Source organism: Harpia harpyja, chromosome 13, assembly GCF_026419915.1.
Source record: "Harpia harpyja isolate bHarHar1 chromosome 13, bHarHar1 primary haplotype, whole genome shotgun sequence".
Taxonomy (NCBI): Eukaryota; Metazoa; Chordata; class Aves; order Accipitriformes; family Accipitridae; genus Harpia; species Harpia harpyja.
The window spans coordinates 25542994-25567337 of record NC_068952.1 but is presented as its reverse complement, the minus strand read 5'-3'; the positions used below and the strand labels follow the sequence as shown (position 1 = coordinate 25567337).

The 24344-nt window shown below is 38.0% G+C and overlaps 1 protein-coding gene across 9 annotated transcripts in view; it reads left to right on the top strand.

Moving 5' to 3' along the window:
- The window catches only part of LTBP1 (latent transforming growth factor beta binding protein 1), a 205406-nt gene that overhangs the window by 70425 nt on the left and 110637 nt on the right, over positions 1-24344 (top strand). For all 9 annotated transcript variants that reach the window (XM_052806077.1, XM_052806078.1, XM_052806075.1 and 6 more), the window contains one exon: positions 22025-22249. In XM_052806077.1, the coding sequence (XP_052662037.1) occupies positions 22025-22249 (225 nt within the window). The remainder of the gene's footprint in view (positions 1-22024; positions 22250-24344) is intronic.

Sequence of the window (24344 nt, the reverse complement as noted above, 5' to 3'; positions counted from 1 at the left end):
GTTTAATTTTCTGACTACTGTGAAAGGATAGGGTTATTCTCCCCTCTTTTCATTTCACCTCATTTTTTTAATAGAAATTATGAAATGCTGCTAATGGACAGTCATGTAATTTGTCTGCAATGTAAATCTGTGCTGTAACGTGACCTTCTCTCAAATACTTGAAAACTTGGAGAGTGGAAATTGACCTGTGAAGACGTGTTCCACACCTTCCTTCCTGGCCTCAGGCAATGCAGCTTGTGATGCACTGTGTACAATAGGCTGCTAGAAATATTCAACAAAAGCAGCCTATAATAGTATTTGATGGAAAGATAAGGGAGTGTTGTGTTTAAAAATGTATAAAACCACGTTGCTACACATGTATAGGGATTTTTAACCTGCCTGTAGCTTTCTGTCTTCCCTATTACCTTTAAAAGACCAAAAGCATATCATCATTTTTACAGAAGAGGAATAAGAAGGAGGTCTAAACTGTGACTTCAAGACTCTCCAGTTAAAAATAAAATTGCTGAGTGAACTTAACTTCTTAATAGCCAGAGAGGAGACATCCTACACCTGTAGATTGAGTTCTTTCACTGATTGCAGGTTTTGGGGAGCTTTTGAATCGGGGTTTAAAATATATACTACTGAAATAATTTTTATATCTGTTCTCTAACTAGTGCCTCTCATTAGCTTAGGCTTGTCCTAATAGAGATGTCTCCTGATACATAAAGCAGAAGTAATTTGGGTCTTCTGAGATAATTTATTTTTGTTATATTTTTAACATCTGTATTATGTTTTACTTGTGCTTTTTGCTTTTAAATCTCTGTTCTAAACTTATTGATTTACTGTTTATCCAAATTGCATGGAAATTCTTATTCTGATCATTTGACACTTTAGAAGTGCAACCATGAAACAGAATGTTGTGTCAGAAAATACATACTTAAAGCAATGAACAGCACTTTTTCAGTATGTTTTTTTTAAAGTATTTTTTCTTCCTAAACCCAGGAAAGATAAATTCATGTGTCCTAATTTGAAAACTAACTCTTATTAATAATAATAGGTACCTACTATGAGTGGGGAATTTAGAAAACTGCTTTAGGTTGTTAGATCTAAATGCATTTCTGTAGCAGGAGCAGCATTCTAGTACACAAGATTGAACTTAGATTCTCTGATGACAGATTGCATTTAGCCATCTCTTTGCTTTGTTCTTAATAATCCATTATTTCTAATAATGAACCAGAGTAAAATTTTGTGTTTGTTTTAAACTTTGTGCTGAACTCTGCAAACATTTTTTTATTTTCAGAGAGTAAGTTGCAGTGCCTGTACTAAAGCTACTCAAGTTTTTCCATGGGTTATTTCAGATTCTTAAATTTTGCTGTTTGTCATTTCAGCTGAAACTTGGTACCAGTGAGTCCAGGCAAGGAACAAATCCTGTTTCCTGAAAATTTTATAAGATATGGATAAGCCATTAAAAACAAAAACCCACAACAAGAAACAGATTGGGGGAAATGTTGCTTTTCAGGTAGCTGAGATTTTGGCTGCTCTCAGGAAGAGCTCTAGTATTTCAGTTGAAGGTGATGAAAGCTTGGTATTTGAAAGGAAGGATCTCCTTGATTGCCAGTCTGCTTCAGTGAAACTTGGGGGTTTTTTGCAGTTTCATTTTGTGAATGGGATATGTTGTACACTTAAACTAACCAACCTCCAATATTTCATTGGCTTGGAAAATGAAAGCATTTAATCTGAGTGGAAACTTCTGCTGAATAGATGATTCTCATTATTCCATTGGATTGATGCATGTGCAGTTTGTATGGTATTTCAGTCCTGATATATCTGCAGAGGCTTGTAAAACAGGGTCGATACATGTGCATAGGAAAGGATGTATATAGAATAACATATGAGGTTTCTCTCTCATTCACTGTTGAAGTTACTCAGTGATGCGTCCTGTTTCTCCTCAAAATTATTCCACATTCCAAAATACCTATTTTTGAAATTAATTTTCTCTCTGTAAGAATGGGAGGACAGCGACTAATTTGTAACTGTAAAATGAAGCAGTAACGAATTAGGACATGCCCAAATTAATGTTCTTCATGCTCTTTAATTTTTTCCCTGTTGTGCATATGTATTTAATTATAGATTTACATTCTGTTTTTTTGCACAGGATCCCCACCTCATTCATTGCACAGGAATTGCAGAACTTAGTAAAGGAAGCAGTCATTTAATACTTAGGTTTATATTCACTGTTCACTTGCAGCTCTGTGTCTCATTGAAAGCAGTTCTTTCAAACTGTTATGAATGAGAAGTTAAAGAGTTGCATGCTATTCAGAAGAAGTGCATATCTTTCTGTAGGAATTTTGTGTCTGAGCACTTGGTAGTATCTGTGTCAAACAGGGAAATAGAATCACAGAATGGTTTGGGTTGGAAGGGACCTTAAAGATCATCTAGTTCCAACCCCCCTGCCATGGGCAGAGACACCTTCCACTAGACCAGGTTGCTCAAAGCCCTGTCCAACCTGGCCTTCCAGGGATGGGGCATCCACAACCTCTCTGGGCAACCTGTTCCAGTGTCTCACCACCCTCACAGTGAAGAACTTCTTCCTTACATCTAATCTAAATCTACCCCCTTTCAGTGTAAAGCCATTAACCCCTTGTCCTCTCACTACACACCCTTGTAAAAAGTCCCTCTCTGACTTTCTTGTAGGCCCCCTTTAGGTACTAGAAGGCTGTTATAAGGTCTCCCCAGAGCCTTCTCTTCTCCAGGCTGAACAACCTCATCTCTCTCTCATAGGAGAGGAGTTCCAGCCACCTGATCATCTTCATGGCCCTCCTCTGGACTCACTCCAACAGGTCCATGTCCTCCTCATGTTGGGGGCCCCAGAGCTGAATGCAGTACTGCAGGTGGGGCTTCATAGGTGTGGTGTAGAGGGGGAGAAACACCTCCTTTGACCTACTGGCCACACACACTTCTTTTGATGCAGCCCAGGATATGGTTGGCTTTCTGGGCTGCAAGTGCACATTGCTGGCTTGTATTCAGTTTTTCACCCACTAATACCCCCAAGTCCTTCTCCTCAAGGCTGCTCTCAATCCATTCTCTGCCCAGCCTGTATTTGTGACCCATGTGCAGCACCTTGCACTTGGCCATGTTGAACTTCATGAGGTTTGCACGGGCCCACCTCTCAAGCCTGTCAAGGTCCCTCTGCATGGCATCCCTTCCCTCCAGCATGTCAATTGCACCACACAGCTTGGTGTCATCGGCAAACTTGCTGAGGGTGCACTCAGTCCCACTGTCCATGTTGCTGACAAAGGTGTTAAACAGTGCCGGTCCCAATACTGATACCCCATTCTGTGGATGGAGACCAAGGAGAGTTTAAGAATTTTTTCCCAAGCCAATGGGAGATGATCGTAGCAGAGGTGGTGACAGAATTGTTGCTCTGCTACTCCCCTTTATGTCACTCTTTAACGCTCATCAGTATCTCTTCGTTTAACATTCCCTTGCCCTTTTCTTCTGATCCCTTTTCATACAGCCCGCACAGTTGCCCTTCCTCCTGGCTTTGCTGTGTGCAACCATAGTTTACTTAGGTTGTTACTGTGGATGAAGGAATGTTTTGTTGTGTGCTTTCCTGTGGAAGAAGGGCAGATTTTTAGGAACCCTTTATTTCTTGTTTCATTGAATTTGAGTGAAAGTTAAAGTTTCTCCTACAGCTTCGCTAGTTTTTCTAGGGAATTGTTGTGAGGTTGAGAATGATGTCAGATGTGTGTGTTGTGGCCTGCAGTCTGTGTGAGCCAATCTTCCTTGTAAGACTAGAAAAGAATAAGATATTTATCCATCCTCCTTTCTTCTCTTCTTGTCTATAAAAGGTACATCTGTCCCTGGTCCTATATTAACATGTTAATAAGGATCTGCCAGACATCATTTGGTGACGGGGTGTCATGGTGTCCGAAGTGAAAATGTATCTGGTCCTTTGTATTTTGAAGGACCAGATATGTTTATTTAATCATAAGTATTAAAACTTTCAGCATGGATCACAGTGATCTGCATATCTTGTAGCCTGTTGCAATAACGCTCAGATTTATATTGCCTATTGAATTTTGGCACTTTCCCTATTGGAATTTCGTATCAAAAATTTTTCCTGTTTTACTGTGTTGACTCTGTACAAATGTTTTTGGATAATTGAGGTTTTCCAGAAGCTTCCAATTATGTATAGACAGAAACTTCCAAGAAGCATCATAAACATTTTGCTCAAATTTTATTTGGTCTTCTGTTGAAAGTAATGAAAGAAAATTTTACCAATATATTTTAAAACAATAGGTTATTCAAAGGAAATGTAGTAAGAAGACTCACTAAGTAATTGTTATTCTAAGAGAATTTCCTATCTAGGAAAGAATCTAGAGAGCATAATTATTTAGAACTGTGAAAATGTAAAGCAGTTATTTTACAAAAAGTTGATAGAATTTCTGAATTTTATTCAGACATATGATCATGAATTTCTATCGATGCCGTAGAAGTGAACATTTCTTTTTATTCAAGCACTTCTGCTCTTATCAAAGAATTGTGTTGGTTAAAAATGGCAATGAACTGTAAGCAAGCCAGCACATTTTTATCTGTAGTTTGTGTATGACAGGAAATCCAAGAACAATGAATGGCTTTTTCTTGCTGCCATTTGCTATGTAATAAAGTCGTTGTTTCTTTGCTCCATATGATACATACTGCACATATCCTACTACATTTAAGAGTTACTGTAAGACTATGATATTTGAGGAAGACTTTTCAATATTGTTTGGTATGAAAAGGCATTTATTGTAAATAATATTGGAGGGTAAATTTGATGGCATATAAAGGCATATAAAAGACCAACAGCTTGTAGAAGTATTTGTGTAGATCTGTGAGAATTTGCAGACTCTTTTGGCAGCTTGAGGTGTACACTGTTCAGTTTTCTACCATTATATCTTATTCTTTGTTTTGTTGTACTGGATTTGGTAAGAGTTGCTAGAATGGCAACATGTTAGAAGAGATGTTTTCTTCTCTATTATGAAGTGGTGGTTACTATTTGGTGAATGGTGTCAGCCTCGGTAGATGACCCATCATGTCTGATCTATGTAACTGGTGCCCCAGCAAAACACTGTTCCTATGGCTTCAGCTGAGTCTTAGCATAGAATCACAGAATCATTTAGGTCGGAAAAGACCTTCAAGATCATCAAGTCCAACCATCATCCATGCCCACTAAACCATGTTCTGGACTGCCTTGTCTACGTGCTTTTTGAATACCTCCAGGGATGGTGACTCAACCACTTCCCTGGGCAGCCTATTCCAATGTCTGACAACTCTCTCAGTAAAGAAATTTTTCCTAATATCCAACCTAAACCTCCCTTGCCTCAACTTGAGGCCATTTCCTCTCGTCCTATCTCCAGCCACCTGACAGAAGAGACCAGCACCCACCTCACTACTCGCTTTCAGGTAGTTGTAGAGAGCGATAAGGTCTCCCCTCAGCCTCCTTTTCTCCAGACTAAACAACCCCAGTTCCCTCAGCTGCTCCTCATAAGACTTGTGCTCAAGGCCCCCTCACCAACCTGGTTGCCCTTTTCTGGACACGCTCCAGCACCTCAATGTCTTTCCTGTAGTGAGGGGCCCAAACTGAACACAGTACTTGAGGTGCGGCCTCACCAGTGCCAAGTACAGGCGAACAACCACCTCCCTGCTCCTTCTGGCCACACTATTTCTGATGCAGGCCAGGATGCCGTTGGCCGCCTTGGCCACCTGGGCACACTGCTGGCTCATATTCAGCCAGCTGTCAACCAGCACCCCCAGGTCTTTCTCTGCCGGGCAGCTTTGCAGCCACTCTTCCCCAAGCCTGTAGCGCTGCTTGGGATTGTTGTGACTGAAGCGCAGGACCTGGCACCTGGCCTTGTTGACCTTCATACAATTGGCCTTGGCCCATCGATCCAGCCTGTCCAGATCTCTCTGTAGAGCCTTCCTACCCTCAAGCAGATCAACTCTGCCTCCCAACTTGGTGTCATCTGCAAACTTGCTGAGGGTGCACTCAATAGCAGATGTACATGTAGCTTCTCAAATGGAGGATTTAAAATAATTGATAACAAATGTCATGCAGAGATTTTAAAATTCCTTTTGGTAACATAACTGAGAATTATTTTTTTTTTTAGATGCTTTAGTTTTCAACTTGATTATGTACCATCAAACATCCTAATTGATGAGGAGATTGTTTCTGGAATAACTGCTTAGCTCAAGAACAGCATATGATAATTCATAGTAGTGTATTCTGTGTGGGTAAGACTGAAGTGTTACTTTGAAATATCCCTGGGTTTTGCACTTGAACTTGCCATAGTATCATCCTTTTCTGAAGTAGTTGTGATGTAAGAGCCTTGTTATTCCTCCAGTATTATCAGTTTAGTCCTTTTACTGTCTCTGTGGTGGCTACCTTATAGCCTTATTTGGTAAAAGTTTTGTTTCTACTGTTCCTGCAGTAATTATAATTTCTGCCTTGTCAGGCTTTATTGTTTTATGCTCTTTTTGCTGCCAAATGAAATATTTTTTCTTTTTACAGACACTGACAGACACTTGAAAATTTCAGAATTCTCGGACAACTTGGTTAAAAGATTAACTTTTTAAACTTTCTGCAACAGTAGTCAAGGAATTTGGTCAGTCTATCAGAGTGTGTGTCCCTCCCTCGGGGTGGGGAGGGGGAAGAACAGGATCAGGACATTAGAGTTTATTCACTGCTCTAGCTGGTAATTTGAAATATAATCTGTATAAATGATGACCATACTTGAAGTATTTATTCATGCGGCAGCATTGTAACAGCTGTAGAAAAATGAAGGCCAAGTATTTTTCCTCAGACATTGGACTGAGTGGCTAAAATAGAAAAAAGGACAAATAGCAGTGGAAATATTTTATGAATTGTTTACATGCTCTGCCTTATAGAAGATAATAGGGAAAAGGTATTTCCCAGCCTGAAGAGCCAATGCAAATCAATTTGGGAGGAACCACTTATGAGCATCAATTTAACACATATTCCTTTTTTCCAGTCTCCCTTTGTTCTATAAAGTAAATTTGAGCAGACAGGAGAATGAATTCATTTACTTACAATCCAGGTAGTGTAGTGTAGGCTTTCCTAATCTGAGCCACTAGTGAACTAAAATTCTACCCTGTAATGTAAATGTACTACTCTGTAGTCTGAGCAGTCAGGGTTTTAATGCATTTTCAATTATTGGCCACCTATACTCGAATTACAAATAAAAATTATATCTCGAGGATTTTGTTGTTGTTGATATCCACATCTGTTCAGAAGGAATGCTTTCTTTTCCCCATGTATTTATCAGTACTTGTCATCAACAAATAGTTCTGGTTTCTACCATACAGTTTATAGCATCTCTGAGCTCTTTCTTCATAATCTTAAAATAATTACTCAAATTTGACATCTTTCCCTCTGATTCTAATGGAGGCCAGATGCTAATTTAAAGAAAATACATTCTTCACCAGATGATTTTAATGAGGTTGAACTTAGACAAGCCTGTTAGCAACTCATTTCCACTCCCTTGCTCACCTTAAGGACTTCAGACCATGACTGCAAAGCAAAAGTCCATCTGCTCTCAAAGCACTCACCAAATTGTATATTATAGAGAACACAGTTTTTGGATGTGCAGTCATAGGAAAAACCACAAATGGAAATGGTACAAAATCCACACCTGCAGCCATTCAAAAACACATGGAGTATGTTTCCTTCAAAGTTAAAGCAAAACAGAACACAAAGTTAAAAAGCATAATGCTTTATTTTACTGTATATGGTTTTAATTTATAGGGATTAGTTTACATACATCTGACTTAGAGTACTGTGAAAAGAGAACGAAGAGTGCATTTATTTGAATGATTACATTGTTGCATATTCAAATAAACACATTACCTTGTACGGCTATAATTTTGTTATTGCTAAACCAAATCTCTTTGCACATACCTCACTGAAGATCAAGTATATGCCAACTTTGGCTTAAAAAAGAAGTAAATTGCCTTTGAATTATGCAAGCACAGAAGAGTCTGACAAATTTCTTTACTGGTTAAAATATGGCATTTATCATGGATAGATTTTTTAGCAGACAGGTTTGTATTTAACGTGTCCTTTTGAACATAACATAATCAGAAGGAAGCAAACAGCTATCACTGCTTTACTGATTGCAATCTTTCCCCATTCAGCCTCTCTACTGTCTATTCTGGTTTTGTTTATTCTGCTCCAGATAATTCCCCTGTCTCTGCACAGTGTAGCCTGTATAACTTTCACCTATCCATTCCACCTATAATTAGTTCTTAGATTTGAGTATCACTGTAAGTGAGAGGCCTGTTTTGTAGTGTAGAGGCACAGAGACTTCTGGATCTTTCATTTGGAACATGAACTGTATATTCATTATGCACACATTTAAGTTCTTTGAGTTTTCTATCTATCCATAAAAAATCTGAACTGTTAAAAGGGAACTGTGAACTTTCCCCAATATTTATTTATTTAAAATTATATACATATACTACTGTATATATCATATATATGTATTTTATAAAATATATACAAAATAGAAATTAAAAATGGATTAGATAAAGATGAAGTAAACTCTATATTGAAAATTTATTTTATTTATTAATGGTACAAACCATATTTCTTTGCAGCATCCCAGTAGATTGTCTTGCACACTACCTGGGGTGAGCACACCCCGCTTTGCAGACCGCTGGTATAGGGAACCAAAGGAGACCAGCTTCATAACATAAGCTGTAATATTATCTTTCTGCAGTTAGTATGGGTCTATCGTGTCTACCTTACTTATTGTTTGATTATATTAAATTCAGCCTGTTATATTAGATGCTATATATGTAGGTGCTAGAACACCTTTTTTCAATCTAATCAGAAGTTCATAGGTCGAAGAATGCCTATTGTAACAATGGGGGCAAAGGGATTTTTTTTTTGTACTTGCACACATTTCAGTGCACAGGGTCAGGTACAATGCTGCAGTGTGAAGCTTGTCACTCAGGGGAGTTGGGTGCACGATTTAATTGCTTGGAACTGGACGTGACCAGTCAAAGCGCTGACTGTACTTTAGGTTTACACAGCTTGTGCAACAATTTATACAACTATTATGTGTTGTTAAAAGAACCACAATGGGAAGTGTTGAAGTTGTGTGTTTTTTAATGGATTTCCAACTGTACATTCTCTGCAGAGTAACCTTTATCCTCCCTACTCATTAGCACTGACTCTGCTCCTTTCTTCCTTCAGAACTCCAGGATTTGAGTCCCTTACTTTTCACTGTTCTCCTATGACCTAATTTATTACTCAAACTCTGAATAATATCCTTCCCAATATTCTCGTATTGCGTCACCTCCTCAAGGTCAACTCCTAGAAAACGTTCCAATTTCTTGTGATGTAGACAGTGCCAGAAAAATCTTAGATAGCTTATGTTTTTCATGCTTTTTAACTAGTCCAGGAAGGTCTGGATTATGAGCTATTATTTGTATGTTAATGGGTATCCACTTGAAAGAATCTATTCCTACTTTATTCTCCTTGTAAACTTTTTACACAAAATAAGCACTGTGGTAATGTTACAGTAATCAGAGAGTGGTCTCCTGATGTTTGGAAACGGTGGAAATTTTTGTGATTACTACAGTTTTTGTGGCTTTTTCTATTCTAAACATAATTTTGTTATTGGAGGATATCTTGTGGTATGGGATGCAGTGGATCAGTGTTCACAGATCCTTTGGATCTACAGTTGGGGGTTCATCCCACTTACCAAATCTTACTGAGGTGCCTGAGTTGGGAGCCTAGTAGTCAGCGATGAGAGACACCTTTATGGCAGGTTGGCCTATGGATGGCCTGAATGGCCTGCTGGGGTGAGCCTCTCTTCACTGACTGGGTGGGAAACCTCAGGTAACAACACTCCTAACTTAGATGGCTTAAGAAGGCACAGAAGGTTAAATGGGATGAATCTCAGCCTAAGTATCTATTACTCAACTGCCAGAAACGATAAGGATGCTGATGTCCCTGGGCAGTGTCAGCTTTGCTGCTTCTGTGGTTTTCGGAGCCTTTGCGTAACAGAGGTGTGACCAACCGCTTAAAGGTTTCTCAGGACATTTTGCCATTTTGTCTGATGGTAACCAAGTAGTATGATGTCTAAGAGCAGCTCTTTTCTCTGCCTTACACTACTGGGTGTTATTACTTTTTTTACTCCATGCAAGAGTCCAGTATGTTTTTTGGAAACAGCCTTATAGGAGAATGGTGTCAGAGCAGATCAGTTCAGTGTAACAGTGCATGAGCAGTAACAGCTTAGTGTCATTATGGTCAAGTTACTCATTAGTCCTGTAGTCCTTAAAGGTGGGTAATGCTGCTCAACTGACACCAGAAGGGAAGAGTATAGCCTGGAAGGATCCTGTAGCAATAGAGATGCTTATTGTTTGTTTTTATCTGTCCTTGTGTGGAATTCTTGTTCTATCTGTTGAAAACAGATACAATACAACATTAACTAATGCACGTTAGTATTACACATGCTCAGGCACACCTATGCTATGTAGAGGACTAAGAGTCTTAAAAGCACTGGGAACATAGGAAGGGTGAGTTTTCATCAGACACTGGGCACCTTGATTTCAGTGTACCCACTTTGACAATGGCAATTAATAAGCTATTCAGGACTGCTTAAAATGATACCTGTAAAGTCTTTATACTGCAACATAGTCTTTTGCAATCTGTTTACATTTTTTATTCTGCGGGAAGTTGTTTTAAGAATGGTGGTTCTAAAAAAGTGTTGCTAACTTGCTACACTTTCAAACCCAGCCTTCCCTAGAGATTTTATTTCAGTTGCATATGTTTTGCACAAAGAATAAAATTGATTATCAACACACTGTAGAAATCTGAAGAAATGCCTGGAGTAGCTTTTCTGTATGAGTTAGCATCATTATCAAAGGTCTGACACTGGCCATTTGTAATGCATTCATTCCTGATAAACAGCAACTAGTGGGTTTTTTTCCTTAGTATACTGATTCCAGGCCTAACTGTTGTGATATAGTCAATATGTCAGGATCAGCTGGTAATAAAATCAATAGATTCACCAAATATGATCAGGGTAGGAGTGAGTCATCCCTTAACACTCTGTCTATCCCCTTGCCTCTAAAAATAGTGTCTGAATCATCTCAGATATTGAGAATATTAGAAGCAGATTTAGCAAAGAGTGATGGTGAGCATCATGCCTGTTAGTAGCCAGAATCCTCCTGTCAATCATTTCTTAACTACCATAATTTTTGCTATACCCTTTTTATGTTGAGTAGCCACAGCTTTAGGCCATTTTCTGTGACTGAGCATGCCTTCTATTTTTCTGATAGCATTTGAATATTCTAATATTGTTTTTCAGCCATCCCATTCTTTCCACACTGTAACACTTTAATAGTTTTTTTGGCAGCTGTTGGTCAGATGGTGCTCATTTCGGTCACTTACACACAGGCCTACAGTTGCATTTGACATGTTTGAGGATATCTGGATTATCACATGAGCTTGGAAGGATGTCCTATGAGACTCCCATGCCCTTTGGACCCACATTGAGGGATGCATGAAACATCTGGGAGCATATCAGCTGTCTCTTGATTGATTTGGTGTATGCATCTGCAAGTCACCAACATCCAACTTTTCTTTCTGAGGTATTTTAAAGTACAGAATTTAAACTGAGGAAAACATACGAGTGGTACAGTGAAATTATCTTGTGCATGTTCATTCTGGATTTCTTGCCGATCATGATATTTACTCAACAAATGGGTATTTCTCTAAAATATATTGCAGCCTTGTCCTTTATGATCTGAACCTGCTCGCCAGTTTTCAATATCAGGATCTCCCATAGTTGACAATGCAGCCGCCATTAAGGAATGGCTGATACCCACTATTGATATGCTTTTATAACGAAAAACTGAGACATAGTGGGACAAGCATGTACACTGAGACAGCTTAAATGTCAGCATCTACGTATATGAGGTGCGTGTTGAAACTTACGTTACAGGCAATGGAGATTTAGAAATTTGTTCAACTCTAATACAGATACAGAGAACTAAGGCAATACCTACTTGACTCTGTTTTTCCTTGTATGGGATCTCACAGCTTTCCATCCCCAGTAAAGACAGCATCTCTCCCCCTTTTTCATAAGTAGACAGTTCTTCTTTTCTAGTGTATACCTAATTTGTTACACTTGTTGCACCTTATTTACAGTGAGTTGACACTACCATTAAGTGATGGTAATCACTGGACAGCCTTTCAAGAGCTCACATAAAGCTCAATTACTCATGGAGATAACGATCATCCCAGAAGCTGAGCCTGGACATAGCGGCTGAGTTAGAGAATTAATTTTAAATGGATAGTTTGCTGTTGGGAGATCTGAAAATGTATAATACGTGAAGACGTAGGTAATCTGATTTTGTGATGCTTTCTTCTACTTGCCTTCCTTGGTAATTGCCATGTAGCTGCATTAAGTAGCATCACAGACATTCCTCCAGTTAGGCTTTAAGGGACTACATGATTTGTTAAAGGTTGGTGCTGATAGTGGTAGATGAAGGAGTTTGAGAAGAACTAGTGAAGTACAGTTTCATTTAAAGAGTTACATCTTCCAAAATTGTGAGAACAACAGTGGAAAACATTAAGAGAATAGCTAGACTGCATTGTAGCAGTGGGCTGCTTTTTTTTAGTCTTTCCTTTCTGTTTATTTTGAATGTATTATTCTAGATCTATAATAGAATTTTAAAAAAACAACTGCTGTAGTTCCTGGATTTGGAACTACACTGTCAACATGTATGGTGCAAAGAAAATGTGTGTTTGTCTATGAAAAGGTGTAGAAAGTTTATTTTGTAAAATGATATGACTGCAGCCTGAAAATGGTCACAGCTACAACAGACACATAGTATATCTGTAAGGCTTTTCTTCACAAATGTAAACATGCAGCAACTTCAAAATAACTGAACTGATAAACTGTCAAATAGCCATAGGCATGATGATAGCTATTGAGCTTCCTTAGTGCAATGTCTGGGTTTTTTTGTTTGGGAGGGGGGGGTTGTGGTTTTTTTTTAAATGTGCAGTATGGCATTTCATGGAGTAGGGAGAGTGACAGAAAGAGAAGGCTGTTTGGCAATTTCTTTTTTTTTTTCTGTTGAGAGGAAGAATCCTTCTAGAGCAAGAGCAGTTCCCCAGGATTCTTGGCAGCATATTTTAAAGTGTAAAATCATGCCTGTCCAGATGCTTTAGTGACTACTACTTGCTCTTCTGTTCAGTGATTCTCAACTCTACTGAGTTCAGTCATGTGACTAGATTCAAGTAAAGAACAGTGCTTTGAATCCAATCCTGAAAGCTACCTGCATTTTTCCCTAAATCTTCATATATGATTTTTCTTCAGTACAGATTCTTTGACAAGTGAAAATTGAAAGTAGAATTGATTAGGAGAAAAAAATATTGAAAAGTGTGAGAAGATTGGAATTACTTTTGGAAGTGTTCAGTCATGATTCAGCAAAGAAGAAGGAAGACACCAATTTGATTTCGTAATTATGAGTGGGGCATGGGGGGATCACTGATGACAAGTGGAAGGGGGGAAAATAGTGCTAAGTATAAATTAAAAGTTATTAAATATAGAAAGTTGGTAAGGATAGCTAAATAATTCACAGAAAAATATTCCAGGGTAGACATTAAATATTACATGAGAAGAAGCCCAATAGTGATATAGGAGATAACATATGACAGACACGTTTATAAAATTATTACTGCTGATAGAATAAAAGCAGAACGCTTCAATAACTATTTGCTTTGTGTGTGGAAACAATCTGTCCAACATACATGCATTATACAGAAATGCCTGATTACTTTCTGGAATGTTAGTAACTAGAAATACTTGTTAGACATGGTTTCAAAGTAGATGTAGGTACCATCTAGTACACGAGAGCTGTTAAATTCAAGATAGTGATCTTAATGAAGGGGCCAAAAGGATGAAACTTCATGCTTTGTAAGAAGGCTACAATGTTCTTTCCTATTCTTGAAAAACGTAGGTCCATGTTGGATCAACAAAAACTAGATTTCAAAAATATTTATCAATTTCACAGTCTAAGAGATACCTCTAAGTAGCCTTCTGGTTATGTTAACAAGCCTTTTAAATAGAGGGAATGAGAATCTCATCCTCAGCAACATTTAGTCTATCGCAGAAAGGGCCCAGGCATACCACTTTTACAACATGTCCTTGGAAACTGGCAAACAAATGCTGTGTTACACCATTGGCAGGAGGTGGAGGCTAAAACTCTTTCCCCCTTAATTGTTCTGCCTGGAACACGCTGAAACAGGGGTATTTCATCTGTTCTGTCATAATATGATACAATGCGGGATGCATTTGTAGGACAGTATCTTCTCCCTAAAGCAATCCATTTTTAAAACCTGCGTGTTCTTATAATGTTTAGAAGTTTAGGATACTCTTTGCAGAAAAAAAATTCATTCAAAGACACGTGTAACCTTGTTAGTAGTTTCTGGATAAAGAAGTTTTATATAAAAGGAAGGCACTTTCATCTGTATGTGGCATGTACACAGATCTCCTTACTCTGGGGTTTTTAGAGGTAACCTGCTGCTTTAGTTGTCTTGACAGAGTTGAATGTGGTTGCATTTGGGTTAGAGTGGAGTAAAGACTGTTGTCGCTATGTGAATGTGATTCATTCTCTTGCTCAAGAATTCCTTATTAGTTGAGTTCATCCTCAGACTCTGATGTTTGCTTACATCTTTAATGTTAACAGTCTCGAACTGTCGTGTGCACTCGACTGCAAACCAACAAAATGACCCCCGCAGTGCAGCTTAGCATTAATATTGTTTTGTGTAAGGGGGAGATGTTAATAAGTGATTATATTTAATTCCTGAGAGATGTCATCATTCTGAATTTATCCCTAGTGTTGTGGGGGTTTCTTTTAAATAATTTTAACAGTACAAATGTAAGAAAATAATTTTACCTACAGAAAATAACATTTATATGCAGAAAAGATCCTTTGTATTTTGGAACTGTTAAACTTGTTTCAGGACTGTTCTTTGTGTCTTTGTGGCTAACTCTTGATTTTCTTTGAGACATGACAATCCCCCACGTCCCCTCCCTCCCCCCCCCAAATGTGTACAATCCAGACAGGAATAACACCACAAAGTTTGTTTATTTTGGCAATAATTTGGTTTCCTTGTCTGGATAAACAGCAGTACTTAGGATCCCGTTCCCAAGTGGGGGTGCATTACTTTGTTAAAGATCCCTTGGTAATAAGTTTAAAAATGTAAGACAAATTCTAATGAAGTCAGTGAGCATGTTAATTCACAATAGCTGAGAACCCACTTCAGTAGTTGCATATTTTTTCTTATCGTACCATTAGGTTTGAGGTAGGTTCCTGTTTGAAATTTTTCCCTGCAGTGTTGCAGATCTTATTTCTTTCCAGAGGAAACATCTGAAGTGCCTTCAGTATCATGTTCAGCCTTTTAGGATGATTTCTATTAATGTGTTGCAGCATTCAGAGTAAAAATGTGTTTGATAAGATCCTTGTTATAATATTTACGCATCTACTGATAAGCAGTGCGAAAGTGACACTGTAAGGGACCATATTTGATATAGTTCCTCCGTATCACTTCCTGATCAGAAGTCTGGCATAATAGAACATGCCACCTTGAATGGCATAAAGTAGGTTTTTTCCACTTCTGAACATTTTTAGCTGTTTTATTTCTTTCTCACTGAACAAATGTGAATGTTAATGCACCCACTGAAGTGAATACTGCGTTTTTTCACAAGATTGACACTTGGGAGTTCATATGCAAAGGAACGTGCATAACAGCTTTGTATATATTATGTTGATGATTGCTATAACTACAGAAGCACAGAATGAGGAGAAACAAAACCCTGGCAGTATATAAACAAACTAGATTTTGGTGTTCTTATTCACAAATGGTATTCAACAAGTCTGATAAAACCAGCTTCCAATAATAAAGAAATGTACTTAGAAGTAAAGATGTTCTTTGAAGTATGCCCCTTACCTGTACTGTTCTATTGTCTGTCATTCCTACTAATTTACAATTATTGTAAAAATATTACATGTTTAAATTCATGCCATTTTGGGGGAATCTATATTTGTGTAAACTATTTTAAAACTACTTAAACTAGTAATAAACCAAATCAAACTATTTACTAGAGAGATTTCTGTATGACAGCTCTTTCATTGTATTTTTTACTTTGTATCTTTTTGGTGTACCCAACTGAGAAAGTGTGCAGTCTTGTTCTACCCACCTTTCCTGTACTGATTTTCCAGCAACACTCTTACTTTTACAAACATCTTTCAAAATATAATTGCATGTTAATTACGCATATTACATGGTATTAATCTGCCTGAGTTCTTGCCTTATACTTAAGCCATTGTTTATGCACAAGATTGCATTCAGCAAAGGAAACCAGAGGAGAGCCTCAGAACGTTTTTGCCTTCTTGCTGAATACTAGAGATTTCATTAAAAAGTGCTGTGATGGGGAGGCTCATCCCCCATGCAGTACTGCCATTTGTCACATACCCTGACTGCTCTCAGCAGTAGCAGAGAGTAGCCATTTCTACAGGATTGCTTATGTCTGGAACCAAATCTGGTGGTGTCCTCACTGTTTGGATCAGTGAATAGCAGTGGTATGTAACAAGGAATTTGTGGTTGGTAACTAGGCTATTCACATGAGCAGGGCATCACTTTCCTGTTTTCAGTGGTGAGCAGAAAAGAGCATTTTTCATCTGCTGCTGGAGCTCTCGGCATCAGATTTACTTTTAAAAATTGTGTTTGGTTGTTGCAATAGAATGTTTCTCTTAAAAGTTGTCAAAATACAAACATTAGGGTAAATTCAGAGGTGAATGTAGAGGTGTTATACTGTTAAATCAAGTCCACTTAAAGCTTCTTTCCTTTTCTCTCTCTGCTTCCCAAAGCACAACTTTGTAATATCAAGATTAACATAATCTTACTTAAAAAAAAAAATAAAAATTATTTGTTTACTTAACTTGCCACTTCTTTACATAACACCTCTGAATTACAACCAGAAATCTGAAGAGAAAACTGTTTTGGATGAAGTAGTTAGAAAATTGAGGGACAACAAGAAAAGGCATGTGGGGAAAAAAAAAAAAAAAAAAAGGTAGGGGAATAGGGAAGAGTCTAAACTGGAGGATAGCATCCTTACTGTAGCTTATGCCTCTGTGCCTTTTGTGAGTTACTGTTAGAGTTTCAGCAATTAGAAAGTGGAAATAAGTTTGGAGCAATCGTGCAGATCTATATACAGCACCTCTGTGTTTCAACTTTTACCTAAAACATACGGTGTTTAGAGGCACTACATTACAAGAATGTTGCATATGGCAGTGCTTCCCCTCAGTGAATGCCATCTCTTCTTTCCTGTTAAAAATTGTGTTTGGTAGAACTGCTTGCTAGTCCCTGTGCTTTCTGTGTGCTTAGTAACAGCACGGATGAAAGATGCCCAAACAGCTGTGGGGCACGTAGTAATGCTGGATAACTGTGTAGTACTCGGAGACAAGAATTAATCTGCTGATTTGTGATGCATCCAGTGGAAATACTGTAATCTAATGAACAGTTTAACATTTTCCTTGGAGAGCCTGTTGATGTAATTGCAATAGTGCTTACACTTGAATAGTTGATAGCGTGTAAGTAGAAAAGGCAAAGAGTGGTGAGGGGAAGTGAGACATAAACTAGCATGATCCCTGAGGTGTAAAAGAAAAGGAATTTGGAGAGTCAGATGAGGAACATTTCAAAACCCATCTTCATTTTCTTCAACACTTGTTACAGGAAGGGAATTTCCATCCTTCCTAAGGGCTTGTTTGGGTAAGCGTGGGCTATTTTTTGAGGATTGGGATTTAGGTGCTTGGAATTTGTTTTGTTACACGTTATTTTGATTAAATGAAAACATTTGGACTTGATTAAATTAGTTTATCTGGAGCTGTTCAAGGTTGTTTGAGTATCTTGAAAACAAATTGCATGATGTAATTGCACAGACAAACTGTATAATAGTGGTTTCCTAGCTGCTTTGTTGATGATTTCATGCCCTATTCTTGTGTTTCCAACCCATAGCTGTGGCAGCTTTATTTGTATTCATGTTGCAAATGTTCTCCTTTTTCTATGCATTCAGTCTTTCAGAGACTCCCTGTGGGGGCACCTTGATACACCTTCTCTACTTGGCTTATTTTGAACAATGATACCCCCCAAGCTGTGCTAGGCTGGGGGGAATTAAGGCCTTTGGATGCCAGAGAAATCAAAGCTTGTTATTACCAATTAATTGCCCGAGGATGAGAAGAATACTTAAAATGTTTGTAATTCCTTAAACCTGTCTCTACATTTCAAAAGGATAGATGTTCATATATAGATATATTAAGAAATTGTTAAATTTGTTCAATCATACGTTGGCTGATCCTTAAAAGACAATTGAGACACTTGGCTTACAGCAGATCTGAGTGAAGAATTTGTTGCCTTTCTTAGGTCCTTTGATACTTCCTTTGTTTTGTTCCTAAGATACCCACATGTGAACTGAAATTTCTTGTCATCTTATGCAGACTTATCTCCACATTTTTATCAGGCTCCGAGCAGCTAGAGGGTTTCACACCGTAATGGATATTTTTGTTTCCTTTTTTTTTTTTTTTTTTTTTTTTTCTCCTTTTCAGAGGAAATGGCAACAGCCCAGTGAGAATCAGGCTCCAGTGCGCCCTTTGTCTGAATGCCAGTTGTGAACATACATGCAAACCCAGCATCTTCTAATGGTCTCTCCCAGCACATGGGTCTGTTTTTTGTCGGGAATGTCCCCTATGCCTCTGGCAGTGTTGAGCCATTCTGTTTAAATTCTTTAACCTCAATGACAAAACAAAACAAAGAAAAAAACTTTCATCAGAAGTTGAGCTGTTCAAACACCCGGGCTTTATATCCTGTTCCTATCTTAAGTGGTCCTTTCCCCAGGGCTCTTTGGTCTTTGTTAACCTGAGATTCCCAGAGGCTTGTCAAGGAAAAGTAGTGTTTCCTTCTTCTGCCTTTTTGGAGGCTTACCCCACTTCAGCTCACTTTTCTCAAATGTGTGTAATTCCAGTTCTGGTGAACTTGTGTGTCTGTGATTTCCAGCACCAGTTTCATAATCAAATGTAGCCATTTCTCCTGGCCATAAATTACCTGAGGAAACATTGCAATTAGTCTGTGTGTGTGCTTATTATACTTATTTAAAATTTTAAGATATTTTATTTCAACCATTTATTTGCCATTTGAGATTATCAAGTTTTCAGTTTAGCCTGGCAATCACATCCTATTTGTTTTTACATGCCTGAGTAAAACTTACAATTGTATATTTCAGAATTTTAAAATTTTTTATTACAGAATTTTATATTCTTAAAATAGATTTAATGTATTCTAATTGAAAGCTCATTCCTCATACATTAGGCCAGACCTTCAAGACATACAAATCAGTACATCTGTACATAAATCAGTTGACTGAGTGATTTGCACCACATGATAATGTGAGCAGCTTGGAATTTTTATTTTCTGTTATATGTAAATACTGAGACATTAAACATTCTTCATTATTTACCTCATACTGGACTTTCAGTGGCATTTGTTTGCACTTATTTGCACAAATTATTTGTGTGAATATCCACAGCAGTTATGAAAAGGGACACAAATGAACTCTTTTTTTATTGGTATCTTCCTTTCCAGTATTTTTAGTCCAAACTTTTGTTTGCTTGCAAGCAAAGCTTTTCACGTGCCTATTCATTACCCAGTGGGCTCCTGCAGGAGAGGAAAGAAAGCCTGAAGAGCACCCTGTAATGCAGAGATACCTGTGCGATATGGCCTTCCAGACACTGGCTGCTTTATCGGAATAGGAGCTCAGAAGAAATTAAATTTTTTTGGTGGAAATACTGGGTATATTTATATTGTTTAACAGCTGGGTTTTGCACATTGCCTTGTTGCCTTGGGCAGGAAGAAAATCTATGGGATAGGCTTCTTGCACTCAAGGAATTAGTGAGATGATTTCTGTTTGCCTTTGTTTCACTGTACTTCTTTCAAACACCAAATTGCTGTTGTCCTAATGCTACTTTACACTATTTCATTGTGTGATGTTACTTTTGCGGGAAAACCACCTTAGCTTTCAACCCTGCTCAGGCAGATCTTTACAAGTACCTAAAATGCTTTGTATGTTGTCGCCATTACAGTAAACCTGCTTGCTTGTCGTAGCTCAGGGAGAAATGGTGCCAGAGTGAGGGAGAGATAGCTGTCATGCTTTAATTACTCTGGGCTCAAAAATCCTTCATTTTACCCTGAAGTAACAGCCGTTCTGTAAGGACATCTTTTATACGCTTGGATAAAGTCCCAACAGCACTGGGACCCAAAAAAGTGAGGCCTGCGCTGGCATGGATAGCCTTCTGAAGTCAACTAGGCCTTTTAGCACAGTGCTACAGCTTGAAGTACTTTCAGTCAGTTTATATGAAATGAAAATATGAGATAAGAGGAGAAAAATATTAAATATACATTTGCAGAACAGAGTGGAAAACAATTCTGGCTGTTTACATTTGTGTGTGGACCTATCTGGCCATCAGGCATCGCTGTTCCAGACCCTGTCAATATACTACGGGGGCGCTCTGCGGCAAGCTGGGCTGATTGTGCCGTTTCTTGAGCACTTTTCCTGGGCCAAGTGAATTATGCAGCTGGGTTGGAACCCCTTGGGCTGCTGAATGTCCTGCTTTGTCTTCGTACAACACACAGGTTCCTTTTCCAATACTGACTATTTACAGTATTAATAATAGTAATAGGCTGCAGTCGTCCAGAGATTACACCACTTGGAATAATAAGCACTAGGTTCCTAATTACCTTGCATTATCTACAGTTTCTCATTTTCATTGTAATTCAATACAGACCAAGCAGTACCAATCCAGCAAAATACCATAATTACTGTAAAATCTAGATTTTTATTTATTTATTTTTACAGTTGGAATCTTATCTTAAAGCTGACAAATGGATACTGTATGCTGTTTCTCCAAGAATCTTTGATTTCTGAAAAAATGACCTTAGTTTCTGTTGAACAAAAGCTTACAGGATTCCTCCTGTTGTTTTTGCATCATTTAGTTCTTGAAAATGTTGACAGCTCAGCTAGATTATGGTTGATTGTAAGGTCTCACATCATATTTTTAGAAAGTGCTGAACCATGCCTATTACTGTTTGTATTTCTGAGTTAAGAAATAGTTTTCATTCAATGTTGACGTTTTTCATGTTTCATCTGATAATTTATATTGCCGTAAATGTGCAAGTACTAGCTGGCACAGAAGTAATTACCCTTGTCTTTATAGTGGAGTTAAAATATTGTAATACTTTGGAATTTGTCTCTGAAATCATTTGAGTAGAGTCTTTCGATATTTTTGTGATCTTCATGGGTGGGTATACAAATTAGCTTCTTTTATATGAGAGATAAATGTTAAGCAAAATACAGATACTCAGTAAGACATGGTTTTCTGGAGAACAACCAAGGCTCACAGTGAAAAGGGAAGATTTATCCCCAGTACTGTCTAGTCTCTGGTGAGTTTTTCCCCAGTCTTCCAGGGAAGTGTAGGTGGTCCAGGATTTTCAGAAATGGGAGGCTGACTAAATAAGACTACCTGTGCTGAGGTATGAATAAGAGGTGCAGCCAGGCACCATATTAATTTATGCTTAATAGCATAATGAAATAAAATAGCTGGGATTTTTAAGGGAAGCATGTGCTTGCTGTGTTTGTCATGGAAAGAAGATGCAAACCAGGCAGAGGTCAAAAGGAGGGTTTGTCATGGAAGGAAGGTGCGAACCAGGCAGAGGTCACAAGGAGGGGAAAGGAAGTGGTTCTACCACAAGGCAATTAAAAGCGCATATCAGATAGATAGTAATTCCTCGGATACCAGAAGAACGAAGGGCCCCAGCTCTATGCCTTTCCTCCTCAACTTCTGTGTGATATGTGGTCAGATAATATGAAAGCTAAAGTCATTAACAAAATTTTTCTTTCTGTTTTTGTTTCAGTTATTTGCCACCTTCCATGCATGAATGGAGGCCAGTGTAGTTCTAGAGATAAATGCCAGTGCCCTCCTAATTACACTGGTAAACTTTGTCAGATCCCTGTGCAGACTGCCAATACTCCAAAACTATACCATCACCCACAACAGGTGAACAAGGCTGTAGGATCACAAATAATCCACTCTACTCATACTTTACCACTGACGATGTCTGGACAGCAAGGCGTAAAAGGTAACTTTTTTTCTTGATAGATATTTTTTCCTTTGGAGTTGATTTTATTAACTAATTTTGGGTATCCAACCAGTAATGATAGTGATCTGTCTACATAGTTTTAATCTTGACACCACAACTTAAATCGTGAGCTCACCAGAGTGACTGGAAAGTATTTTGCTCAGTGACTGAAATAATAAGAAATAACTGTGCTATTCAAAATTTTATAAGTAAATTTACTTTGCTTTATGGCGGAATTTAATGCAGATTGCAGAGTCCAATGATAATGGAGGGGGCTTCTTCCAGGAGTGTAAACCTGTTTGAAAAGAGAATGATTGGAGCTGAACAGAGTCCATAAATTGCAGTATACCTAGATAGAAAGTTGCAGGTGATTCCGTGGTTACTAGTGGAGGGAAGAGACAATGCTTTTCAACATAACAAAACTTAAATCTAATGTAAAACTATAAGTACAATCCATGTTTATCTTTGTTATATCATTTGGTAAAGTCCTATAAGTTAATTTTGTAGTGAACTTTTTAATATAGATAGGCCATGATATGATTCAATTAAATAGAACATTCTTTCCAGGTCATATAACAATATCATAGAAAGAAATGGTAAGGATTTCCTACTGCCAATGCTGTGAAGGCCGAGGATCAGAAACAAGAAAAGCTGTGATGTTAATCAAATTTTGCCCAGTCAAAGAAGGTTCAGTCAGCTTCAGGTTTCTGTTTCCCCTAATGCTTTTTTGTGAGGTGGCAAGTTCTGATGACCTTGAACAGAAGTGTTGAATGATTCCTATGTGCCCTATGACGTTTTATCTTGGTGAGATCCTGTCCATATGGAGACACCCCTGCAATTCAGTTTCATAACATGTGAATTTTGTTTGTTTGAATTGCCAGATTGATTTTTCTTGTCGAGGGTAATTGTACAATTACCTCTCCAAGACTGCTGCTTCTGAATAAAAACAAAATATATGCGGGAAAGATGCGAGGAGGCTCAGTTGTTGGCAACTAGTTCCTGAATAATTTTGCTAAAAGAGGCCTAGCTATTTATATGTTTGGATAAATATAATCTAATGTAGTAATTCTGTTTTCAGAAAGGGACATAGCTGTGAAGGAAGTGTTGACAGTATCTTCCTGGAAACACAATATTTTATAAATTCTTTTAAGTATCTGCTCCATCTTTTCAATGGATTTCTTCTCTAGGGACTGCTACACAGTCCACTGGGAAACTGTTTCAACTGACATGTTGGAGTATTAGTCCTTAAAGCTCCCCAGAGCTTTTCTGACTCTAAAAAAAAAGGGGGGGGGAGAGGCAGGGGGGAGGAGTGAGAGAAGAAGAGAATATAATTACATAAACATTTAGCAGAGCAGCAATTTATTTCTGGGACTATTTAATTCTAGATCAAATTATTTTAGACAACATGGTGGACCATAAAAAAAATTTTTTTTAAGACAGTTGTTTTTCAGATTTAGAGTTGCTGTCTTAAAACACACAGTAGGTTTCTCATTGCTAAAGAGTCTGACCTCTTGAAATTTTTTTTCCTGACCCTCGAGTCATCATCAGAACCATCAGCAGTCGTAATGCCTTTTCTTCTCTTTCCATGCCGAAATGTGGATGTTGGATTGTGGAGAGAGGAATGTTTCATTTCTTTCAAGGAAAGAATAAAACAATTCATCCTGAAATGGCTGACAGAAATAAAAATTAATCAGCACATCTAGGCAATGATCCAAGACCTGGAGAGGATTGTGGTAATAATAGTACGTGGGAGGAACCAGCCTAAATTTGATGTTTTCAGCATCTGAACATCTCTAGGTGGATTGCTAGGTTAAAGCAGAGCATTATTCAGTGATTTCTTTTGAGGGCTAATATATTTTTTAGATTTATCAGCTGGAGAAGCTAGTTGAAGGGATCCCTCTTCATACATAAAAATGCATGATAGTAAGTGAGTTTTGTGCTTTTCACAGCCAGACTATGCTGTCTTGTCTTGCCCTGCAAAACCAGTCTAAGAGCCTAAGAAGGGCCTTGCTGCTTCTCCTTTTAACACTGAATCTTTTCCTTGTGGGTTTACCTATAACAGAACTCATGTAGTATAAATTTTGCTTAAAGGTTG